Raw genomic sequence first — 19,030 nt, forward strand, 5'->3', positions numbered from 1 at the left:
GCCTTATTTACCATTAGATTATGCCCGTAACTTAGCAACGGCCGGCAGCTGTCAGAAGCGATGTACCGTCAACCAGCCTTGTTTTCTTACAGGGAGAAAATGAATCATAACAACTTTTGTCAAATCTAGTGACACTCCTCACTGTCGGGTCAAAAGAAGCAGCTGGTGACCCTCCATGTACTGTATACAGGAGGAAACATGATTGTGTCTACAGCTGCCTAAAGGGCAAGTAGTGGGGTTGACAGTGACAGGGGCCATGTACGTTACATGGGGGAATTGACATAATGACTAAATTGGGGAGAAGTGAATGAAAAATATGTAAAACCGAAACGATAAAATTAAAACTTTGTCAAATCTATTCATCATATTATCATCGAATCTTTCATGGCAATGAACCTAAAACTGACAAGCCAGCCTACACCAAACTCTATCCCAAATGGGCCCCATCAGTCTATACACAGCATAGTCAGGTCAGAAATCTTGCAGTGTGGGGGGGCCCCTTAATCCCACTTGCAAATGTGGACTTGACGAAAGGAATGCTAAAATTGTGTCATAATTGTGTATTATTGCGTACTGTAAGCACTGTATGATAGTCTGCATGGCATATCTCCACTATATCCACTAATAGTACTGGTGATAGATTGTACATATACTTATGCCTATATTTATTATATCTATTAACCTACTCATTGCATGTTCACATGGCCAGGCCAGACTTATATTATCTTCAATTAGTGTTGCCTTACTATTACTATCTCTCTACTCTGACCCGTATCTGTGTTTCATACCTACTACTGCGTTGCCGCTATGACACCTGGAGTTCCCTCGGGATCAGTAAAGGCCAATCTATCCCTCTATCCATCTATACAGTACCAAACTACTTACTGTGCCACTTTCCCCTCACCAGCTGAAGTCCTTTCACAACGAACTGCTGTCTGAACTGGAGAAGAAGGTGGAGCTGGATGCACGTTATCTGACTGTGAGTATCTACAGTAATTGCCTGTTTACAGCCACTGGGTGCCTCACCCACACGCAAAGGCCCTCGGGACAGCCCGCAACCAATAACTCGCAATGAGCATGTCGTTGTATTTATGAGAAATCTGTATAGTGTGGCGTCGCATAGGATGGTAATGGATGTGGACCTGCATTCTAAACACTTGATGTTACGCAATCGAGTCTGACTCTCTGAGGCAATTAAGGGATGTCTCTGTGAGAAGAAAAGCTTTGATATGGCATCTCTGCAGAGTGGGCTGTGATTTGTTTTTTCATCTCGGCGCCACCATTAAAGGCTGGATGATTACAACACAACCTTTTTTGGAGTGTGTGTGTGCATGTATTAATGTGCATGTAGGGACCAAAAGAGTCTTGTGGAACATCACCACACCGACATTTCACTGCTTGTACTGTACCTGTATAAGTGAGTGACAATTCAAATCCTCTTGATTCTTTTGGTGTTGTAGGGTTATGGGTTTGTGTTGGGGTCAGGTATTGGGTTGAGGATAGTTTCCACGTGGACATGCATTGTGTCGACATAATCCGCATTTTGTCATCGTCAACACAAGTATCTAGAAATGTTCATATGAAACGTATTTTTGGTTCAGAAACATTGAGACTCAACGTATCCCTGGTTTGCAGAAACGCACAATGCCAACATTTTCTTCTGGCGACCAGGCTGGTGTGTGATATCTTTAGAATGAGTGGGCTGCAGGCTGCAGTGTGGAGCAGCACTGCGGTGCATTGGTTTGGGGGTGGGATGGTGCCATCTTACTGTAGTTGTGTATGCTTGAAAAGATCACATTGGGGGCCGTTTGGTTTTTTCTCCACCAGGCCTAAGGCATGGGGAGAGAGTATGTTTTCCACCCTGTCCATCCGTCCGTCCGTCCGTGTGTCCTTCCGTCTGTGGTCAGCTAATCTCCGGCACCGTTGGCTTGATCGCAGCCAAACTGTGCACACACACACTCCTGGATGGCACAGCAGAACCTCTGCCCCAACATTTTCAAATTTGGTTATAGACCTATTTTTGCAAAACACTTTTTTTTACAGGACACCTCCAGATTTTGTCCAAACACATATACATATGAAACTATGCATCTCCATATTTCAACTTTGTTTTTTCTCAATGCCCTACTTCATCATATTACAGTGCCACACAAAGTAGCATTAGTCAATCTATAAATTACCAACAACACGTCGAAAAGGTGTGAGCTTGCCTTGTAGATCTGCAAATTTTGTTAATTTAGGAAAGAAATCATTTAAAAAATCTAGTGAAAGTGAAACCATATCATTGCTGACAGGCAGAAACCGTATTTCCTTATTTGAACTTCTAATGTTAGTTTGTTTTTCTGCAATAAATTAATGCCATATAGTAGAGTCACACAAAAGTAGTAAAAATAGCAGATCTAAAAAATCACAACGTGTCAACTTTTTGGAAAATCTTTAAAATAAAAGTGTATTTTATTTGACTAAATAACTACATTGACTGAGCCATTGGATCTCAGATTCTTAAAACACTCATTTATTGATAAATTGTGATATAATTCATGCCAGCATTTTTCCCTGTTCAGCTCTTATTTTGAAAAGCCACATTTCCAGACTTCCGGTCTTGATTTTATGTTAGGAAGTTGGACGATGCGTGGTCTCTTCCTGTATATCAAACAGCCAACCGAGTCTAATGGAAGCCCTCACAGCGCCGCCTCCCGGCCGTGGAATAAACCTTGTTTTGACCAAAAATGCCATCTGGAACAAGGAATAAGTAAACTTTTTTTAGTGGATTGTTTCCGGGTCATGGCTTTCAGAGTAAAAGCGGCCATGTTGTTCCGGCACCCCAGAGCTCTGATTGTGTTAAGTGCAGAGTATCAGTTCATGAATCACGATTTAAGCAATGCACTCATATTCAACTCATTAAGTCAATATATCATAAAGGTGCTTTACTTTGTCTACCAGACCTGGTATGATATGAAAGTGTTTGACTCTTCACCAGTTGTTTTTGGTTGGTCTGTAACAACTGTGTGCTCTGGTGAACCTGCTGGAACCATTTGGTTCCATTTGTACACTCTCAGAGTTATTGATCCATCAAGGGTCCATTTGGGCCCCTGGTGGTCCTCAGACTAGTTACGTCATTGAGTACCACAGACGAATAACAGTCTAAGTCCACACTATTGATCCATAATATATAAATGATAGATAAGGGTTCAGGACAACGAGGCCTTTTCGTGGAGGGGTCAGTCTGAAATTTGGACTTAGACTGTTTTTCGTCTGTGGTACTCATATGTAAACGAGCAAATCAGCTAACCAATCACAGGCATTCTGATTGGTCAATGGCCAGTATGAGATGATGCATGATGATAAGAGCTGATAATTCCGCTGAATATGACTGACGTAAATTAAACATCAAAACATTAAATGCCATTGACACACCTGTGTGAAATGAGGGGCGCTCTTGTTATCGTACATCAATTTATGTTATTAGCGACTGCATGCCCTTGCTGACATCGACCCCACAACCTTCCGCTTGAAAGGCGTATGCTGAAACCGCTTCAAAATGTGTCTGTAGAAACCACATGGCTCTCTTCGTCCATGTGTCTTACAATCTGTGGACACAACTTGTTGATGGCTGCCCCTTTCTTTTTTAGTAGTCTTTTTTTCTTTTTTCTTTTACTCTTTTGTGTTTATTAGCTGCAAGCTCCCACCTGATGTTGTGTGGAAGTTCAGACTCATCCAGACCGTACTGAATAACTACCAGCTTGCATAAGGTCTTCAGACTAGGACTCAAGTCTAAGATGTAGAGGTCATCATTGACTGTGAAGCTTGATCGATGTCCTCCAAAAAGGATGATGCGATCTCCCACCATGCAACACCATACTGTGCACCTGAAAAGCATCTGAGAAGTGCTTAAACATGGAACATTCCCTTTGGACTCAACCTTCTTCCAGGTGAAGGTCGCTGGATTGCATTTCCACAGATCATTTAAGTCATGGACCTGACCCAAATGGTCCCAATACCTGCCACCAAATATGTACAGCTCTCCATTGTAGGAAAAGGCTGAATGACATAGGCGTCCTTCTGGAACAAGCTGTGTAGAAGGTGTTTTAAGCCAGTGGTTACTCTCTGTGTCAAACACAGCGAGGTTGTAGTCGTTTTTAGAGCCCTCAAATACAAACATCTTTGTCCCGATGATGGTGGCAGAGTGTAATATTATAGGAGGTGGAGGAGTTCCTCTGGCGTTAATTAAAGCCCAGACCATTGTGGTGGTGTCCAACTTGTAGATGTCATTAGTGTTTCTATCCACCGCCATTCCTCTAGTGTTTGTATTCCACGTCTTTCCTCCATGGATAAACATGAATGTCCCAACAACACAGGCTGAGTGGTGCATCCTTCCCTCTGGAACAGTCCCAGAAACCTTGGGTGTGAGCATTCTGTGGTCGTCAACATTAAACGCATTTAGCTCCGTGCTGTACTTGTACTTGTCCGTGCTGTACTTGTACGGGTGGTCAGTCATTCCCCCCCAGATGTAGATGAAAGGGTCGATCAGCACAGCTGTGCGGCTGCTGGTCATGGGGTGAAGGGGGCGTTGTCCTCTTCTAGGTGTCTCTGGAGGCAACTTGATCCAGCATAAAGAAATTGTGTTGAAGACATGCACTTCAGTCCAACGCTTGGACTTGATAAAGTCGTCTCTAAAGCAGTACACTTTGTCGTCCACTGCTACAGCAGCATCATACGGGATCTCTGGAAGCTCTTTTAGGTGCACCGTCCAACGAAGCATTTCGCACAGCAGTTTATAGGTTTCACCCTGTAAAACAACGCAGTTCTGAATACCTTAAATGAGTGACTTGAAGGAATTCAATGCTACTGTGTGGGTCAGCACTTATATAGGTGTTGTAGATGACTGACGTCATAGACCATACATGGGCAACCTTCACTTCCTTTCGGAATACTGATATATTATTGATTTCAGCTGCTACAATTCCAAATCATGACCCGCTTTAACGTTTCAAGTATTACCATTTCATTAAATCTAGATTGATGCATGTCCACAGGCCATGAGGATTATAATTATTTTGCGTCAGTGTTGCTTCATTGATGGCAATATGTGGAACCACACACCAAATCAGACAAGTCTAGTCTAATAAGGTCCATATCCACTAGTCAGAGGTGCACTTGGCCAGAAGGGGCTTAGTAGGCTCAGTCAGCTGCCTCCAAGAGCAGACAGAGCTTGGTGACAGGTCGTTGAATGACGTTGGTCTTGGTTTTTACCAAGACGCTACGAACAAGTCCTTTTGGTCCTGGAAGGGTCTTGACGACTCGTCCCAGGGGTCATGAGTTCCTCGGTGCGTTGTCATCAAGAATGACAACGAGATCTCCAGGGATGAAATCTCTCCTGATTTGATTCCATTTCCTTGGTCCAACATTTCCAAAATAGGTCGGCGAGGTATTGTACCTGCCTCCATCTCCTCATTGTATGTTGGTTCTCATTTCAAAACAGTTCGGGGGGTATGATTGGACCCCATTGTCAATAATAGCGTCCAGCTTGTAAAGGGAGCTTCCTTTACTGCACTGTTTTCCTCTCTCCAGTGATTTCCTCCTTGAAATGCTGTCTTTGCTCGTGGCATTTTGTGCGTTTTCAGCATTTTCCAAGTCCTCCACTGAAAGGTTGATTGCATGTGTTGACAGAAGCATCTGATCCTTCAATGACTTTCCCTTGTTGTGACTTGTCTCTTTCCAAGTTCCAGAGTGTTTGTTGTGACTTCTGGCTCATATTGCTATTTTTCTTGCGTTTCTTGCGTTTATGGTAGACACCATGTATGACAGTTTGCCGTTTTCCTTTTGTAGATCTGGTGGTACCTTCCCTGTGACATAGCCATAGTCATGTGCATATAGTTCTTTCTCAATGTGAACGATTGAGATCCGATTCTCCAAGACCATGCAACGTTTCTCATCCACAGCAGTGGAAGCATGGATTGGTCCATTCGCCACCCAACCTAGCAATGTTTCTACTGCATAGGGACCGTTCTCCTGACTATTGATGATTTTCCATGGCTCCATGGCTTTTGGAGTATTCACTCCAATAAGAAGCTCCACGTCAGCATCAATTTCTCTGACCTTGATCTCCTGCAGATAAGGCCATTTGTCAAGATACGTCTGGGGGAGTATATTTATTTTTGTGACAGGTATCCTGTCTTGGGTGTACAACTTGTGCAATGGCAAGTATGTATCACCTTCCATGTTGCTTACTTCTAGACCAGTCAGCTCAAAGCTCTTGACAGTTTTCGTTGTTCCCATGGTCTGCAGAAGAACTTCAGTTCTCTGTCCTTTAGCATTAAGCTGCCTCATGAGCTTCTCTGTACAGAATGTTTCGGTACTACCTGGGTCCAGGAAGGTGTAGCTGGATGCACTTCTTCCTCCGTTGCAAAGTTTCACCTGCACTGGCACTATAGCGAGTATGCAGTCTTTACCAGCCCCGGTTCCTTCACCCTCTCCAAGTGAAACCACGCAAATCGTTACACAGTATCTCTATAGTCATTAAACGAAACTAGGTCTTTCAGACTTTTCATACTCCATCCTGATTGGCCCGGATTGGCTTCCAAGGTTTGCTTGGAGTGCTCCGTTTTGAACAAAATGCCTGAAATCATGATCACAGCGTACACGCACATTCCTACTAGGCCGAGGAAGAAATGCCTCTTGAAATTTTTCAAATCGGCCTCATGGTAGAGCTAGAACAGGCAGATTTGTGTTTTTACCTATAAGTGCACCGATCTGTGTAAAACGTTGTATGGACACTCCCTAGAGGCTAAGGAAAAAACATTGCCTTGCATTTTTACTATTCTATCGTGGTTGTTGGAACTTGGAGGTGTGGCCGGTTTTGAACAAAATGCTATGAATACAGCGTCCTTGTAGCCTACTGTTTTTCTTTGTGATCCTGTCATAATAAATCCTCTAGCTACAATACACTACAAGTACCATCTACTGTAAGTCATTGTCTATTGGCTATTAACTGCTACTTCTATGATCACTCAATACCAAATAATGCACGGCCACAAGTTCCCACAACAAACGTTCCTGACCTGGTGGAGACCTGTAGATAGGCTATTTCCAGTGGACCAGTGCATTATATCAGTGTGCAAGTAAATATAAATCACCCTTAATTTAGCCATGACTAGTAGTAAAATGGTATATAAGTGATTTAAGTTAGAGGTTTATGCAGAATTGTCTGTTATTGCTATACTTTCATCATCCACATTGTTTTTGTTTTCATAGCCCTACAATGTTCACAGATAACAGCCTTCTCTTCTTGTTATTTGCTTCCCCCAGGTGCAGCAGACCATGTTCTGGGAAATGTTACAAAAGCAAGGTCATAGGATGCCTATTGCTGCCAGATTTGGCACATTTTCTGCCAACCTTGATCTGAGATCAGGAAAGGGTTGATCCCTTCTTTAATCCATCAGCCAATTATTCTGTTGAACAGGCATCTTCTTACCCAAACATTAGTTTCTGACAAGTGTCAACTGTTACATGGATTTATTTCCCCCTCCGTCTGATCCCATGGTATTAACATCTATTGCGTTTAATACAATTTCAAAACAATTGTATCAGCAATAATGGCAGGCATTTTGCTTCGTGAATTATTCATATGCATTGTGTAATTCAGTCTCTGAAGACACAAGGGACGACCATAGTCAATGGTGTACGTACGTGTCTCTCTCTCTGTCTGTCTGTCTGTCTGTCTGTCTGTCTGTCTGTCTGTCTGTCTGTCTGTCTGTCTGTCTGTCTGTCTGTCTGTCTGTCTCTCTCTCTCTCTCTATAAATCAATCAATCTCCAAATTCTCATGCTTTTTATCTCCTGACCTGAAACAATGACTTAACCATGGTGTTCCAACTCATCTCAATCATTCACAGATGGGGGGGAAACGCTGAGTTGCCAAAATGGCAAGTTACCAGTGAAGAGGGGCATTGCTCATACATCACCGTTTACAGACAAAGGTCACATTCAACCAGTGTACCAAGTTCATCTGAGGGCCAGACAGGTCGTGACCACAATTAATCACTCATTAATGTGGCTGTGGCGTCTAATTTAGCTTTCTGATTGAGGGCCGTGAACAGTGAACATGCGGTCTGACAGAACTGTCGACAGGCTCTTGTGTCTAATTAAAGGGAACACGGCAGCTCATTTGCGCTTGGTGTTAAGGATATCGGTTGTTCTGTTACTGTTTCATGACCCTGTAAACGAAACTCTTAGCTTTTCACAAGGTCTAAATAGCAGATAGACAACTGAATGACTATTCTCCACCATGGCTTGTCTGCATACAGTATGGCATGGTTTAACCTAGACATTTTAAATGTCTTGCTGTATGCATGTCCCTCTGTCCTTGTGAGGGTAATCATTTAGCAAACCGTTTACGGCTCGATAATTTACTCGACAGTGGATGGAAGTTAAATGTAAAACGTTAAACCGCTTAACATAATTGTCTGCGATTGGAAGGAACGAGCCCACCCAAGTAGTTTTGTGTAACATGTCAAATCCAGCTCAACCTCACCATTATTATCCCTATCATTATCTTCATTCACAATGCAGGCCAGACCTGCAATATCTCCTGTGACCACATCTCCCACAACTACACACACACACACACACACACACACACACACACACACACACCCACCCTTTGGTTCTGTGGGAGATCTTGCCACGTGCTCATGTACTTTCTGTCGTCCCCCGCAGGCTGCTCTGAAGAAGTACCAGGTGGAACACAAGAGCAAAGGGGAGAGTCTGGAGAAGTGCCAGGGTGAGCTGAAGAAGCTGCGCAGGAAGAGCCAGGGAAGCAAGAACCCCTCCAAGTATGGAGAGAAAGAGATGCAGGTGGGTCACTGTAGGAGGGCCGTTCAGTCTATAGCCTGGGATCAATACCATTTTCAGGTTTCTGATCCGGAACCTCCAAGACGATTCCTCTAGTTTAAAATTGGTTTGAATTGGTACAATAGTTGGTGTGGTTGCCCTAACAGGGCAACCAGACTATTGTTATTGTAAATGAGCGATACTTTGACGCACTACTCCTCCCACAGTTTTTGCCGCACGCACTTGAGCCATATGTCAAATCGACCGGCTTCATCGGGAATCGTGTGCTTGTATATTTTGCTAAGAGATCTGTTGTATAGTTTAATTGATATGAATTAATTAGTTCTCCATAGACTTATAATGGGAAGATCGAAGACATATTATATTTACAAGACTTGGGGGGAGGTTCATAATAATTATGAAAATGAATAGAAAATGACATCAGTCTGCCTCATGGTGGCGCTATAACAGCCCACGTTACGTTTTTCCCTATAACTCTTGAACCGTAAGTCGTAAAATCAAACTTTATTTTTCCATGGATTCCTTGGGTCATGACGCATCTCCCCATACAGGCCACGCCTATTTCCACCAGGAAAGAATTTCCACCAAATTTGAATTTTCTTCAAAACACACTTTTTGCTCTTCCACCTACAGATTTTGTCCAAATCTCACACAAATTGGTACAAATGATCTCTATCCGATTTAAAATACCACAGGCAGAATTATGATAGTTCGTACCGTTCGGCCATAATCGTCCAACCAAAGTAGGAGGGGCCTATTTTACAAAGAATGCCGCAAATCACGAATGGAATGTCTAATCCATCCCAATTTTGAATCACATGTTTCGGGTGGTTTAATCAACCCAGAGCCAAAAGCAATTTTCATCCATAGGGGGCACCGCAAAAGCAAAACATGTAACCGTTTGTTGCATAAAAAATATTTTTGGGGGGATAAATCCCCTCCAAATTACTTACACATGATCACAGGTGTGATGTGACATTGTAATTGGCTAACAACATTTGTGGGAGGGACCTATATAAGCGATTGCGGCAACCACACTTGCAATTTTTCAAAAATTGCGACTTTTCTAGTTTCCTTTGTTTTGGTATAATAGTTGTTTGGTATGTTCATCTTTTATTCTCACTCGTAGAGCGACTACCGAGAATTGATTCATATTATTTGGGGAACAAAAACAATGTGATGCCAACCGGAACCACAGTTTTTAGTTTTTATTTAGTTTCTAAACCAGATCACACGGCTCAGTTTAGAACGTTTTGAACATGGTGGACCCTCTTGTAAACCAGATCACACGGCTCAGTTTAGAACGTTTTGAACATGGTGGACCCTCTTGTAAACCAGATCACACGGCTCAGTTTAGAACGTTTTGAACATGGTGGACCCTCTTGTAAACCAGATCACACGACTCAGTTTAGAACGTTTTGAACATGGTGGACCCTCTTGTAAACCAGATCACACGGCTCAGTTTAGAACGTTTTGAACATGGTGGACCCTCTTGTAAACCAGATCACACAGCTCAGTTTAGAACGTTTTGAACATGGTGGACCCTCTTGTAAACCAGATCACACGGCTCAGTTTAGAACGTTTTGAACATGGTGGACCCTCTTGTAAACCAGATCACACGGCTCAGTTTAGAACGTTTTGAACATGGTGGACCCTCTTGTAAACCAGATCACACGGCTCAGTTTAGAACCAATACCAGGCTTTCCTCCAAGGTGGAAAGTCTGCTGGCGCCCGGTTAAGTTCTATTGTTTGCATTTTAACTCTCAACCACATATCACCTATACAGGGGTCTATGCTTGGCCCTGAAAATAGCTGATCTACAGGCTCACAACAACATCACATTGCAACGCAACATTGTGGATCTTGTGGATCACCTATTATGACACCTATAGAGCGTAGCGCTAGGTGTCATAATAGGTGATCCACAAGATCACAAGATAATAGGTGATCCCAAGTCCCTTCCCCTTTCATGACGACGCCAGGCCCAGGAAATATTTCCCAATGCATTTTTCCCATAGACATTTCAAAACGTATTTATTTAAAGACCTTATAAGCGTCGTACAAAGCCAACTCGAGTTGTGACAAATCATGACAACAAACACAATATTTTGGACCAAACAAATAATTACAAAGAAGAAAAACAACAAAAAAAGTGTTATTTTTTCTTCTTTCTAATTATTTATTTGGCCCGAAAAATTGTGTTTGTTGTCATGATTTGACACGACAAGAGTTGGCTTTGTACGAGGCTTAAAAGGTCTTTAAATAAATACTTTTTGAAATGTCTATGAGGAAAATTAACAGAATCATTTCCTGGGCCCTGGTAGGGGGCGGGACTGGTAGGGGGCGGGACTGGGCCCTGGTAGGGGGCGGGACTGCGACGCTCTATTGTGGATCACCTATTATGACATTCCCAGAATAGTATGACATGCCCCGCCCACACTATGGTTTATCATGTGGTTAATACGTTTTTTTGTAGGACAAATGGCTAAAATGGCTTCTGTACAGGAAAATATACAATAATTGAAACGTTCCACTTCCTAGGTGTGATTGGCCTGGCCCTGGACAAGTGTCTTCTAACAAGTACTCACCAGTCCAGTATGTCTATGATGGAGTAATCTGAAACTGCTCCATGTCTCTCAAATCGGCCATCTATTCTGTAATTATACTGCATGTCTATGTTTGTGTTGCCGCTGCCAAAGCACATCCTTGCCAAACACAAAAATATACAAGGCAAGAGTTAGAGAGCCCATTGTTTGGAAAGGCTGCTTGAAAAGCCTTGTTCAAACGATACAGCACATAAACGTACAAGCATTACCATTTGTTTCATCTCCAGCATTCTGCAGAGTGACAATGTAATCCAGAAATGGCAAAATGAGAAACTAATCAATTAAAAGAGATGAGCTCTGCAGAAGGCCCAATATGGGCAGCTTCAATGGGACAATCTGCGCATGTGGGCAACTATTGGAAAGTGAACGGTTTAGAATCTCACTGAAAATAATGAGCTCACTCTTCATGAAACGGATAGCAGATTGCAGAGTGCACAAAGCGGCAAGGATGGGGGTGGACACAACATGTGACCTGAGTGGGAATTGTAAATAGCAGAGGCTCGGTATGAGCTGCAATGCGTATCCGACCAGATCTTGAGCACACATAAACAAATGCAGTGATTCGGGGAACGCTACTTAGAAAGTTTTGCAAGCCGCCGGTTACGTCACACTGACTGGACAAAGTTGATCCAATAGCAAAAGTGTTTTCAGGAGAAAATAGAGCACCGAAGTCTGACGTCAATATCGGTAGAGGGCGCAAGTCCACAGGTTCATGTACTTTTTATTTGCATTGTAATCCCCATAGGGGGACATTTTTGCTAGAAACAGACTGTATCAAATATTAGTGACTGACTGTCGTAAACGATAAACAGACACCTCCCTGACAATATATTTTTGGACCTCATATGAAACGATATCAAGATGAGCCAATGTTATTCTCCATAGAGAAATTACTTCCGTGAACCAGGGGATGAGCGAGTGATGTCAGGACTTCGGCGCTCTATAGTTTGGAAAACTAAGGCTAATTAAAAGTAGGTAGTTTACCTAATGTGCGCACAGTGTGAGTTACACTAGGTGTGAGGTACACTAGGCACAGTGTGAGTTACACTAGGTGTGAGGTACACTAGGCACAGTGTGAGTTACACTAGGTGTGAGGTACACTAGGCACTAGGCATGCCTTCTCAGTGTTCAGGGTGAAAGAAAATGTAGCCTTTCTTTTTGCTTTAATGTCTCTAAAATTGTTGGTACCATTTTTCCAGTAGATGGCTACAACAAAAATTCCAAAGACCAGTAATTACACTGCTTGAATTGCAGTGCAAATTAGAATTTAGTTGAACTGCTAGCATCAACATTTTATGACAGTGATTTTATGAATGTCATTTTTAATTCATGTTTGCATTTTTAACCGTAAGCCTAAAGTGAAAAAATACTTGTCGCACACGTTGTGAGCTTGCAGGTCAGCTACTGTATGTTCTGGTGCATGACACTAAGGGCTCCACTTTTGTCTCATCTTCCTAAAGCCACTATTTGGGGATTTAGGAGTGGGGAAAGGGTGTTCCCCCACTAAAGTTGGTATTTTGGTTACCTGTCTAAATCCCTTAAACACCTCCGTTACCCGTTATATTATGCATAGGTGGCGTTACACAATTAGACCAAACACCAGTCCACGTCCCATTGCCTTTAATATATCGCTTATGCGTTGCCCGTTAGTGCTATATTGCTTCATAGCCTCAGCCCGTTGCTGCCTCACTTGTGCTGCATCCCCCGCCCCCCGTGTCGTTCTTTTTTTTCCACACGCAAAGAGCCAAGAACACTCGTCTTTTCATTGAGTCACAACTCGCTCAAATCTAGCCCATTTTTCAAAGTTCTATGTAAACTACGAAATTAGGGCTTTCATTTGGTATATAGATCATGCGTGTAGATCGTCTCTACGGCAAGTTGGATTAAACCATTTGCTGCGCTGGTGATGAACTGAAGAGCAAATGGAATCGCGCACGCGGCTAAAGCCGCACAATGGCTGGCAGGCTGGCACAAATAACTTCTTTGACTATACAATTGTATAAACACAAGGAAGTGGCAGCCGGCAGGCACTCGCAAAGAGATGCAATATGAATATTGGAGAGATGAGGCAGCCTGACTAGTCTGTGCCTGGACATCTCCATTGAAGCGCGCGGTGGCCGCTCTTTACCAAACTAATTTGGTACGGCTTACGGGTGCTTTTAAATGCCGCTTTCCCAAATGTATGTGACCAAAATAGCAATTTAGGGGAAAGCATGCCAACACGCCCATGACCACACCTAGGCGCAAATACCGGTGTCGGACAAAAAGATAGCGGGTGATGCTGGACGAAAATACCATTAAGGGACAGAGAAAACTCCTATATTCGTAATTTTCGGGCAGCGGCTGAATTGCGGGCCGCGCTGCGGGTAAAGTCGGAGACTTAGCGCAACTAAATATAAATCAGATTCTATCTCTAATACCTAAATCAAACTAAATGTCTAATCCTGAGCATAATCACAACCTGAATCTTTTTGTAATTGTAAACGTATCTCTAAAAGTCTTTGTTCAACCATAAAGCAACCATTTCTCTTGTAATGGCCCTCACAACGTCTATTTCTCATACCTGTGGAGACATTTGGTCCTCACTTTTTTCACTTTTTGAGTGGTGCAAACCACTCCAACAACCAGCTTTGTCTGTATCTATGTTTGTGTACCTGTGTACGTGTCCGTGCACAGGTGAGCATGGTTGCTATGGTTAGTGTGTGACGTCACTGACATAGCTGATCAGACTATATAAGACCTTGCACCACTCAGTTCACAAGGGTGTGATATTTTTTTTTTATTGAGAAATTGACTGACAACAAACAGGAAAGAAAAAAAGACAAGGGAAAAAAACAGACCATACAAAAAGAAAAAGAAAGAGACAAAAAGGAAACAAAACAAAAAAGAAAAGAAAAAAGGCTGCATTATTTCATATTACAGGATGCATTCGTTGAATTCCTCATACATTCTCGATAGGCTGGAAAAAGAGATCCCACTTTTATAGAACTTATCCTCTTGTAGTATTTTCCATGACATACAATTCCTCAGTAATGTCCATCCAATGTTCTTTCGCTGGTGGGTCCTGTTGGTACCAGCGTCGTGTGATCGCTTTCTTACTTGTTGCTAAGAGGATCTTGATTAAATATTTATCATGTATTAGAAACTCTTCAGGGATATTTCCTAACAATAAAAAGGAACTAGTCTGAGGTATCTTAAAACACAGAATGGTCTCTATGGTGACAAGTATAGTTTTTAACACACACACACACACACACACACACACACACACACACACACACACACACACACACACACACACAGAGACAGACAGACACAGGCAGACACAGGCAACCTATCATACCATCTCTGTTTACATCTGCCTCTGTGAGAGCCCATCTTCTCCTTCCTCGGTTAGCTTTTATCTGCTTTATTGACACTGAGCAGAGAGAGGAAGGGAGGACACAGAGGCCATGACATGCAGCAAAGGTCCTCGGGTTGGATTGAAAGCCAAACATGGGCATGCTGCGGGTACTGAAGGACTTAAGTCTCATGTATACTCGCTGTCGCTTGTGGACTAGGACACGTCGTCAGCTTGACAATCTGTTATTTTTGGCGAGCGGTGCCGCCATACTTGAGATGGAGTGTAAAAACCAATAAGCCCTACCTTCAGTATGTTGTTCTTCAGTTGTGGCGAAAAGAGTAGATCTACAAGGTAACAGTGCTATATGTTGCACCCTTGTAGATCTGTTATGTAGCTATGAAAACACAAGACTTAGCTTCACGTCTGTCTGTCTGTCTGTCTGTCTGTCTGTCTGTGTTGTATTAGAATTGCCTTAAGAGAAAATGTGTGACAGCAGTGTGTGTGTGTATATTTTGCTGTCAGTGCAAAACGTAGCACACAAACGGCCTGAGGCGGCGTCCCTGGCCTGCCAGTAACTGCTGCTCCTGCAATGGGATGCATCATATCAGGGGGAGGCTGGAGGCACACAGCTCCACTCAGCTAACAGGCCAGGGCTTGCGGGGTAATTACTGAGCCAGTGTTGGTCTGGTTGTGAGGTGTGGCCAACCATGACAAGCGGCATTCTAGGCGATCGATGGTCGGGCCAGAAACGTTGCTCCTGCTGCCGCTCGGGGATTCCGCGTTTTCCGAGTTCACGGAGTGTGAAAACCCACTCCTCGCCCGGCTACATAGCAGGACGAGAGGGCAGGTCCCAAGGCTCTCATTACAAACGTACGCACACACGCACGCACACACGCGAGTGTGTGTGTGTACGCACAGTACGCCTTAGTGTTTCAGATTGATCTGACCCCTGTGTCGTGTAGTATTTGTTCCACCATGCCAGGGGACATGCAATATAAACTGTCATTTTTCATGGCTCATAGTTTGTAGAGCAGCCAGCGAGCCCAGCTGCGGAAAGTAGTAAGTACATCACTTTCCTGAAGTACTGAACCTGAGTAAATCCAATTCACTTTATTTAAAGCACATTTAAAACAACAGGGTTGAAACAAAGTGCTATACACAAAATAATACTAAAATACCAAGGGCGAAAACAACAATACATAATAACAGGGCGACATAAAGACATAATGCAGTGGAAATAGCAACTCTTAATCAGCATGTTCGAACGCCAGGGAGCACAAGTGAGTTTTCAGATGTGATTTAAACACAGGCAAGGTTTGAGAAGCTCGAACATGAGGTGGAAGTTCATTCCACAGTGTGGGCGCTGCAACAGAAAATGACCTATCCCCCCGGGATTTCATGTACTTGTGGCTTTTTACTTGTGACACGTGTGTCTTTTATCTTGGGGTGTTACTTAATTACTTTAAAAAGATACTTAAAAAAGAGTACTTTTGCCACTGCCGCATGCCAGCAGCCCTACATTTTTGTGGAGCGGTGATTTCCAGTGTAGTGGAGTGAGTAATTGTCTTCCCACAGAGAAGAGAGGAACGGGACTAATGTGGCTGCATGTTGCTGCAGGTATCCATCTGCCTGGAGACTGTTTCAGCTGTTAGACGACCACACCTCTCTTGGGTTTCATGTGACTCAAACCAAAGGCTTTGACGAAGAACACAGCAAAAGCAGTAATCATTGGAAAATGATTGTCGTACAAAATCAAATAAACAAACAAAAAAATAACCTCTATAAACATTGAAACTTTCTTTAAGTACCACAACAAATATAACCACAAGGATACCACTACTGCTGTGTTCACACTGACAGATACAAATATATAGGTTACCATTCCTTTTCAATGGAAGCCAGCGACATGAAGATACAAAGATACATACGTCTGTACATTTTGTACAGCTACTACAAAAGCTACAACAGCTAAAGATCTGCTTTGTTCACCAAATGTTCACCTATCATGTACAGGCCCAGAATAGGAATACTAGGGGTTCTAGGGTGGTTAACCCTATAATACACTCAACCAAATGTCTGTTGGTTTAGCCAAGTCAACAGACCTACTGTACTGGACTGTTCTCCAGCGCTGGTCTGCTTCTGCTCCGGCGCTTTATAACTACAGTATACACAGTAGAACATATTGGGGTCCTTATTGCACAGAGAGACTGACCCAAATGACAGGCCACGGACTCATAACACATGCCCTGTTCTGATGCACATGAAAGGCAGAAATCAATCTCTGTTCTCATTGTGAGTCTGCTCACTTTTGCTGATCATATCGCAACCACGGGCAGGCGAGACGAAAATGACACATTTTCAATTGTACTCAATTCAGATCTGAGTATTTGGTCACAGAAATAATGGTGGCAAACAACAGGCCTACTTTTATTGATCCACGAGGGATATTTCATTTATAATGTTTGTTTATTCAACTCTTCAGCATGATCACAGGTTTAAAAAGACAGAGGTGCCATTAAAAACATGTTCTTTTGCTGATATAAAACATCAGATCTAAAATGCAATAGCCTATCTAAAAAAAAACAAATATGTAAAACAAAAATCTAAAATCCACTATCATTTAAGAGTCTGCACATATATGGGATTCGTGGATTTCTTTTGGGCATGTTGGAGTGTCCAGGTCGTCTCCATTCCTAATTTGACGTCCGGAGATCTCCTTCCTGAGGGGGGTAGCCAGTCTCTGAAGTTGGACTTGAACAGCTTCCTGGTGAAGTCGAGGCACAGTTGAGTGCGCCTCTGCTAGGGTGCACAATGTGAGGGTGCGGGGAGCTCCTATATTCAGATGTCGTGGCAGTATGTTGTGTTTGTTGGATATACAGAAAAAATCACACCCGTGTGAACTGAGTGGTGTAAGGTCTTATATAGACTGATCAGCTGTGGTCTGACGTAATGTCTGACGTAATGAAATCACACCCGTGTGAACTGGGTGACCATAGCAACCATGCTCATTTTTTGGTACGAACAGACAGACAGACACGTAAACTAACAAAGCCAGTTGTAGGAGTGGTTTACACCACTCAAAAATCATACCTGTGTGAAGTGAGGGGCGCTCTTATCATCGTACATCATCATGATGTAAAATAGACACTAGGCCTATTTGCTCAGACACTATTATGTAAAATTATCCATTCATTGCCAATGGGAATTTAATGTTTGTGTAAGACAAAAATATGCACTAAGGCGTTTTGCTCAGACACTGACGTAAAATTCTCCATTCATTTTCAATGGGAATTTAATGGTTGTGTAAGACGAAAATCTACACTAATAGCTGAATATAGGAGGGGCTGGTGCCCCTCAAAAAGAGATGCAGCTAGGAATGAATTATGAAATGGCGTGGCAAAACATGAGAATTCGAATGAATATCTCTTGATGATGGCACTCAAACTATCACTCCGCTTCATTTACCTTTTAGTATACAGAGTAGCCTAGCAACGGCCACCAGCACTAAGCAATGCACTGATATTAACCAGACAACTACTGGGCAAGAATTAATTATAATGACTTCAAATGAATTGGTTTTCATACCATTTTCAAGGACAATGAACTTAAAACGGATGTTCAGCCAACACCTAAAAATACCCACATGTGCCGAATCAACAGTTTATACCACTTACAAACCAGGACCAGGATGCACTACAGGGGGAATGGAATGTAGGGACCACAGTCAGAACTTTGATGTCAGGGGTGAGGTAGAACAGGCACCCATATGTGTGTGTATATACGTGTATATATATATCATGTAATTTGCACATGAACGCACGCTCAAGGATTGCTTGTGTTTGTATCTGGTGGAGAGGTGGCCATGGAGATATATGAGAAATCCCCCCTTGACTCTCATGTCGGCAGATAAGACACACCAGGATCTCAGTTTTATCTGTTCTCTTTTCATTAAAAAGTAAAGAATGTCTGAGCTCGGGCTGACAGCCGATTTCATTGCTCTTCTTTCTTTGTTGGTCTCTCTCTCTCTCTCTCTCTCTCTCTCTCTCTCTCTCTCTCTCTCTCTCTCTTACTCTCCCTCTTCCCTTAGCATCTCTCTTCCCCTTACCCTCATTCCCTTTACTATCTCATCTCGGTTGATAACATTCAAATCCGCTACTCTACACACCTCAGCATGTGGTGTGAAGCCCCATGCCAAAATCCTAACTACCTCATTATGTCGTTCAGTCAAGT

The 19,030-nt window shown here is 42.9% G+C and overlaps 1 protein-coding gene across 5 annotated transcripts in view; it reads left to right on the forward strand.

Annotated features, from left to right (window-relative positions):
• Positions 1 to 19,030, forward strand: part of LOC306936152 (BAR/IMD domain-containing adapter protein 2-like) — an 85,219-nt gene that overhangs the window by 42,823 nt on the left and 23,366 nt on the right. For all 5 annotated transcript variants that reach the window (XM_079519625.1, XM_079519623.1, XM_079519624.1 and 2 more), the window contains exons 5-6: positions 908 to 979; positions 8,717 to 8,854. In XM_079519625.1, coding sequence (XP_079375751.1) covers positions 908 to 979; positions 8,717 to 8,854 — 210 coding nt within the window. The remainder of the gene's footprint in view (positions 1 to 907; positions 980 to 8,716; positions 8,855 to 19,030) is intronic.

The sequence above is a fragment of the Electrona antarctica genome (genome assembly GCF_951216825.1).
Source record: "Electrona antarctica genome assembly, chromosome: 14".
NCBI lineage: Eukaryota > Metazoa > Chordata > Actinopteri > Myctophiformes > Myctophidae > Electrona > Electrona antarctica.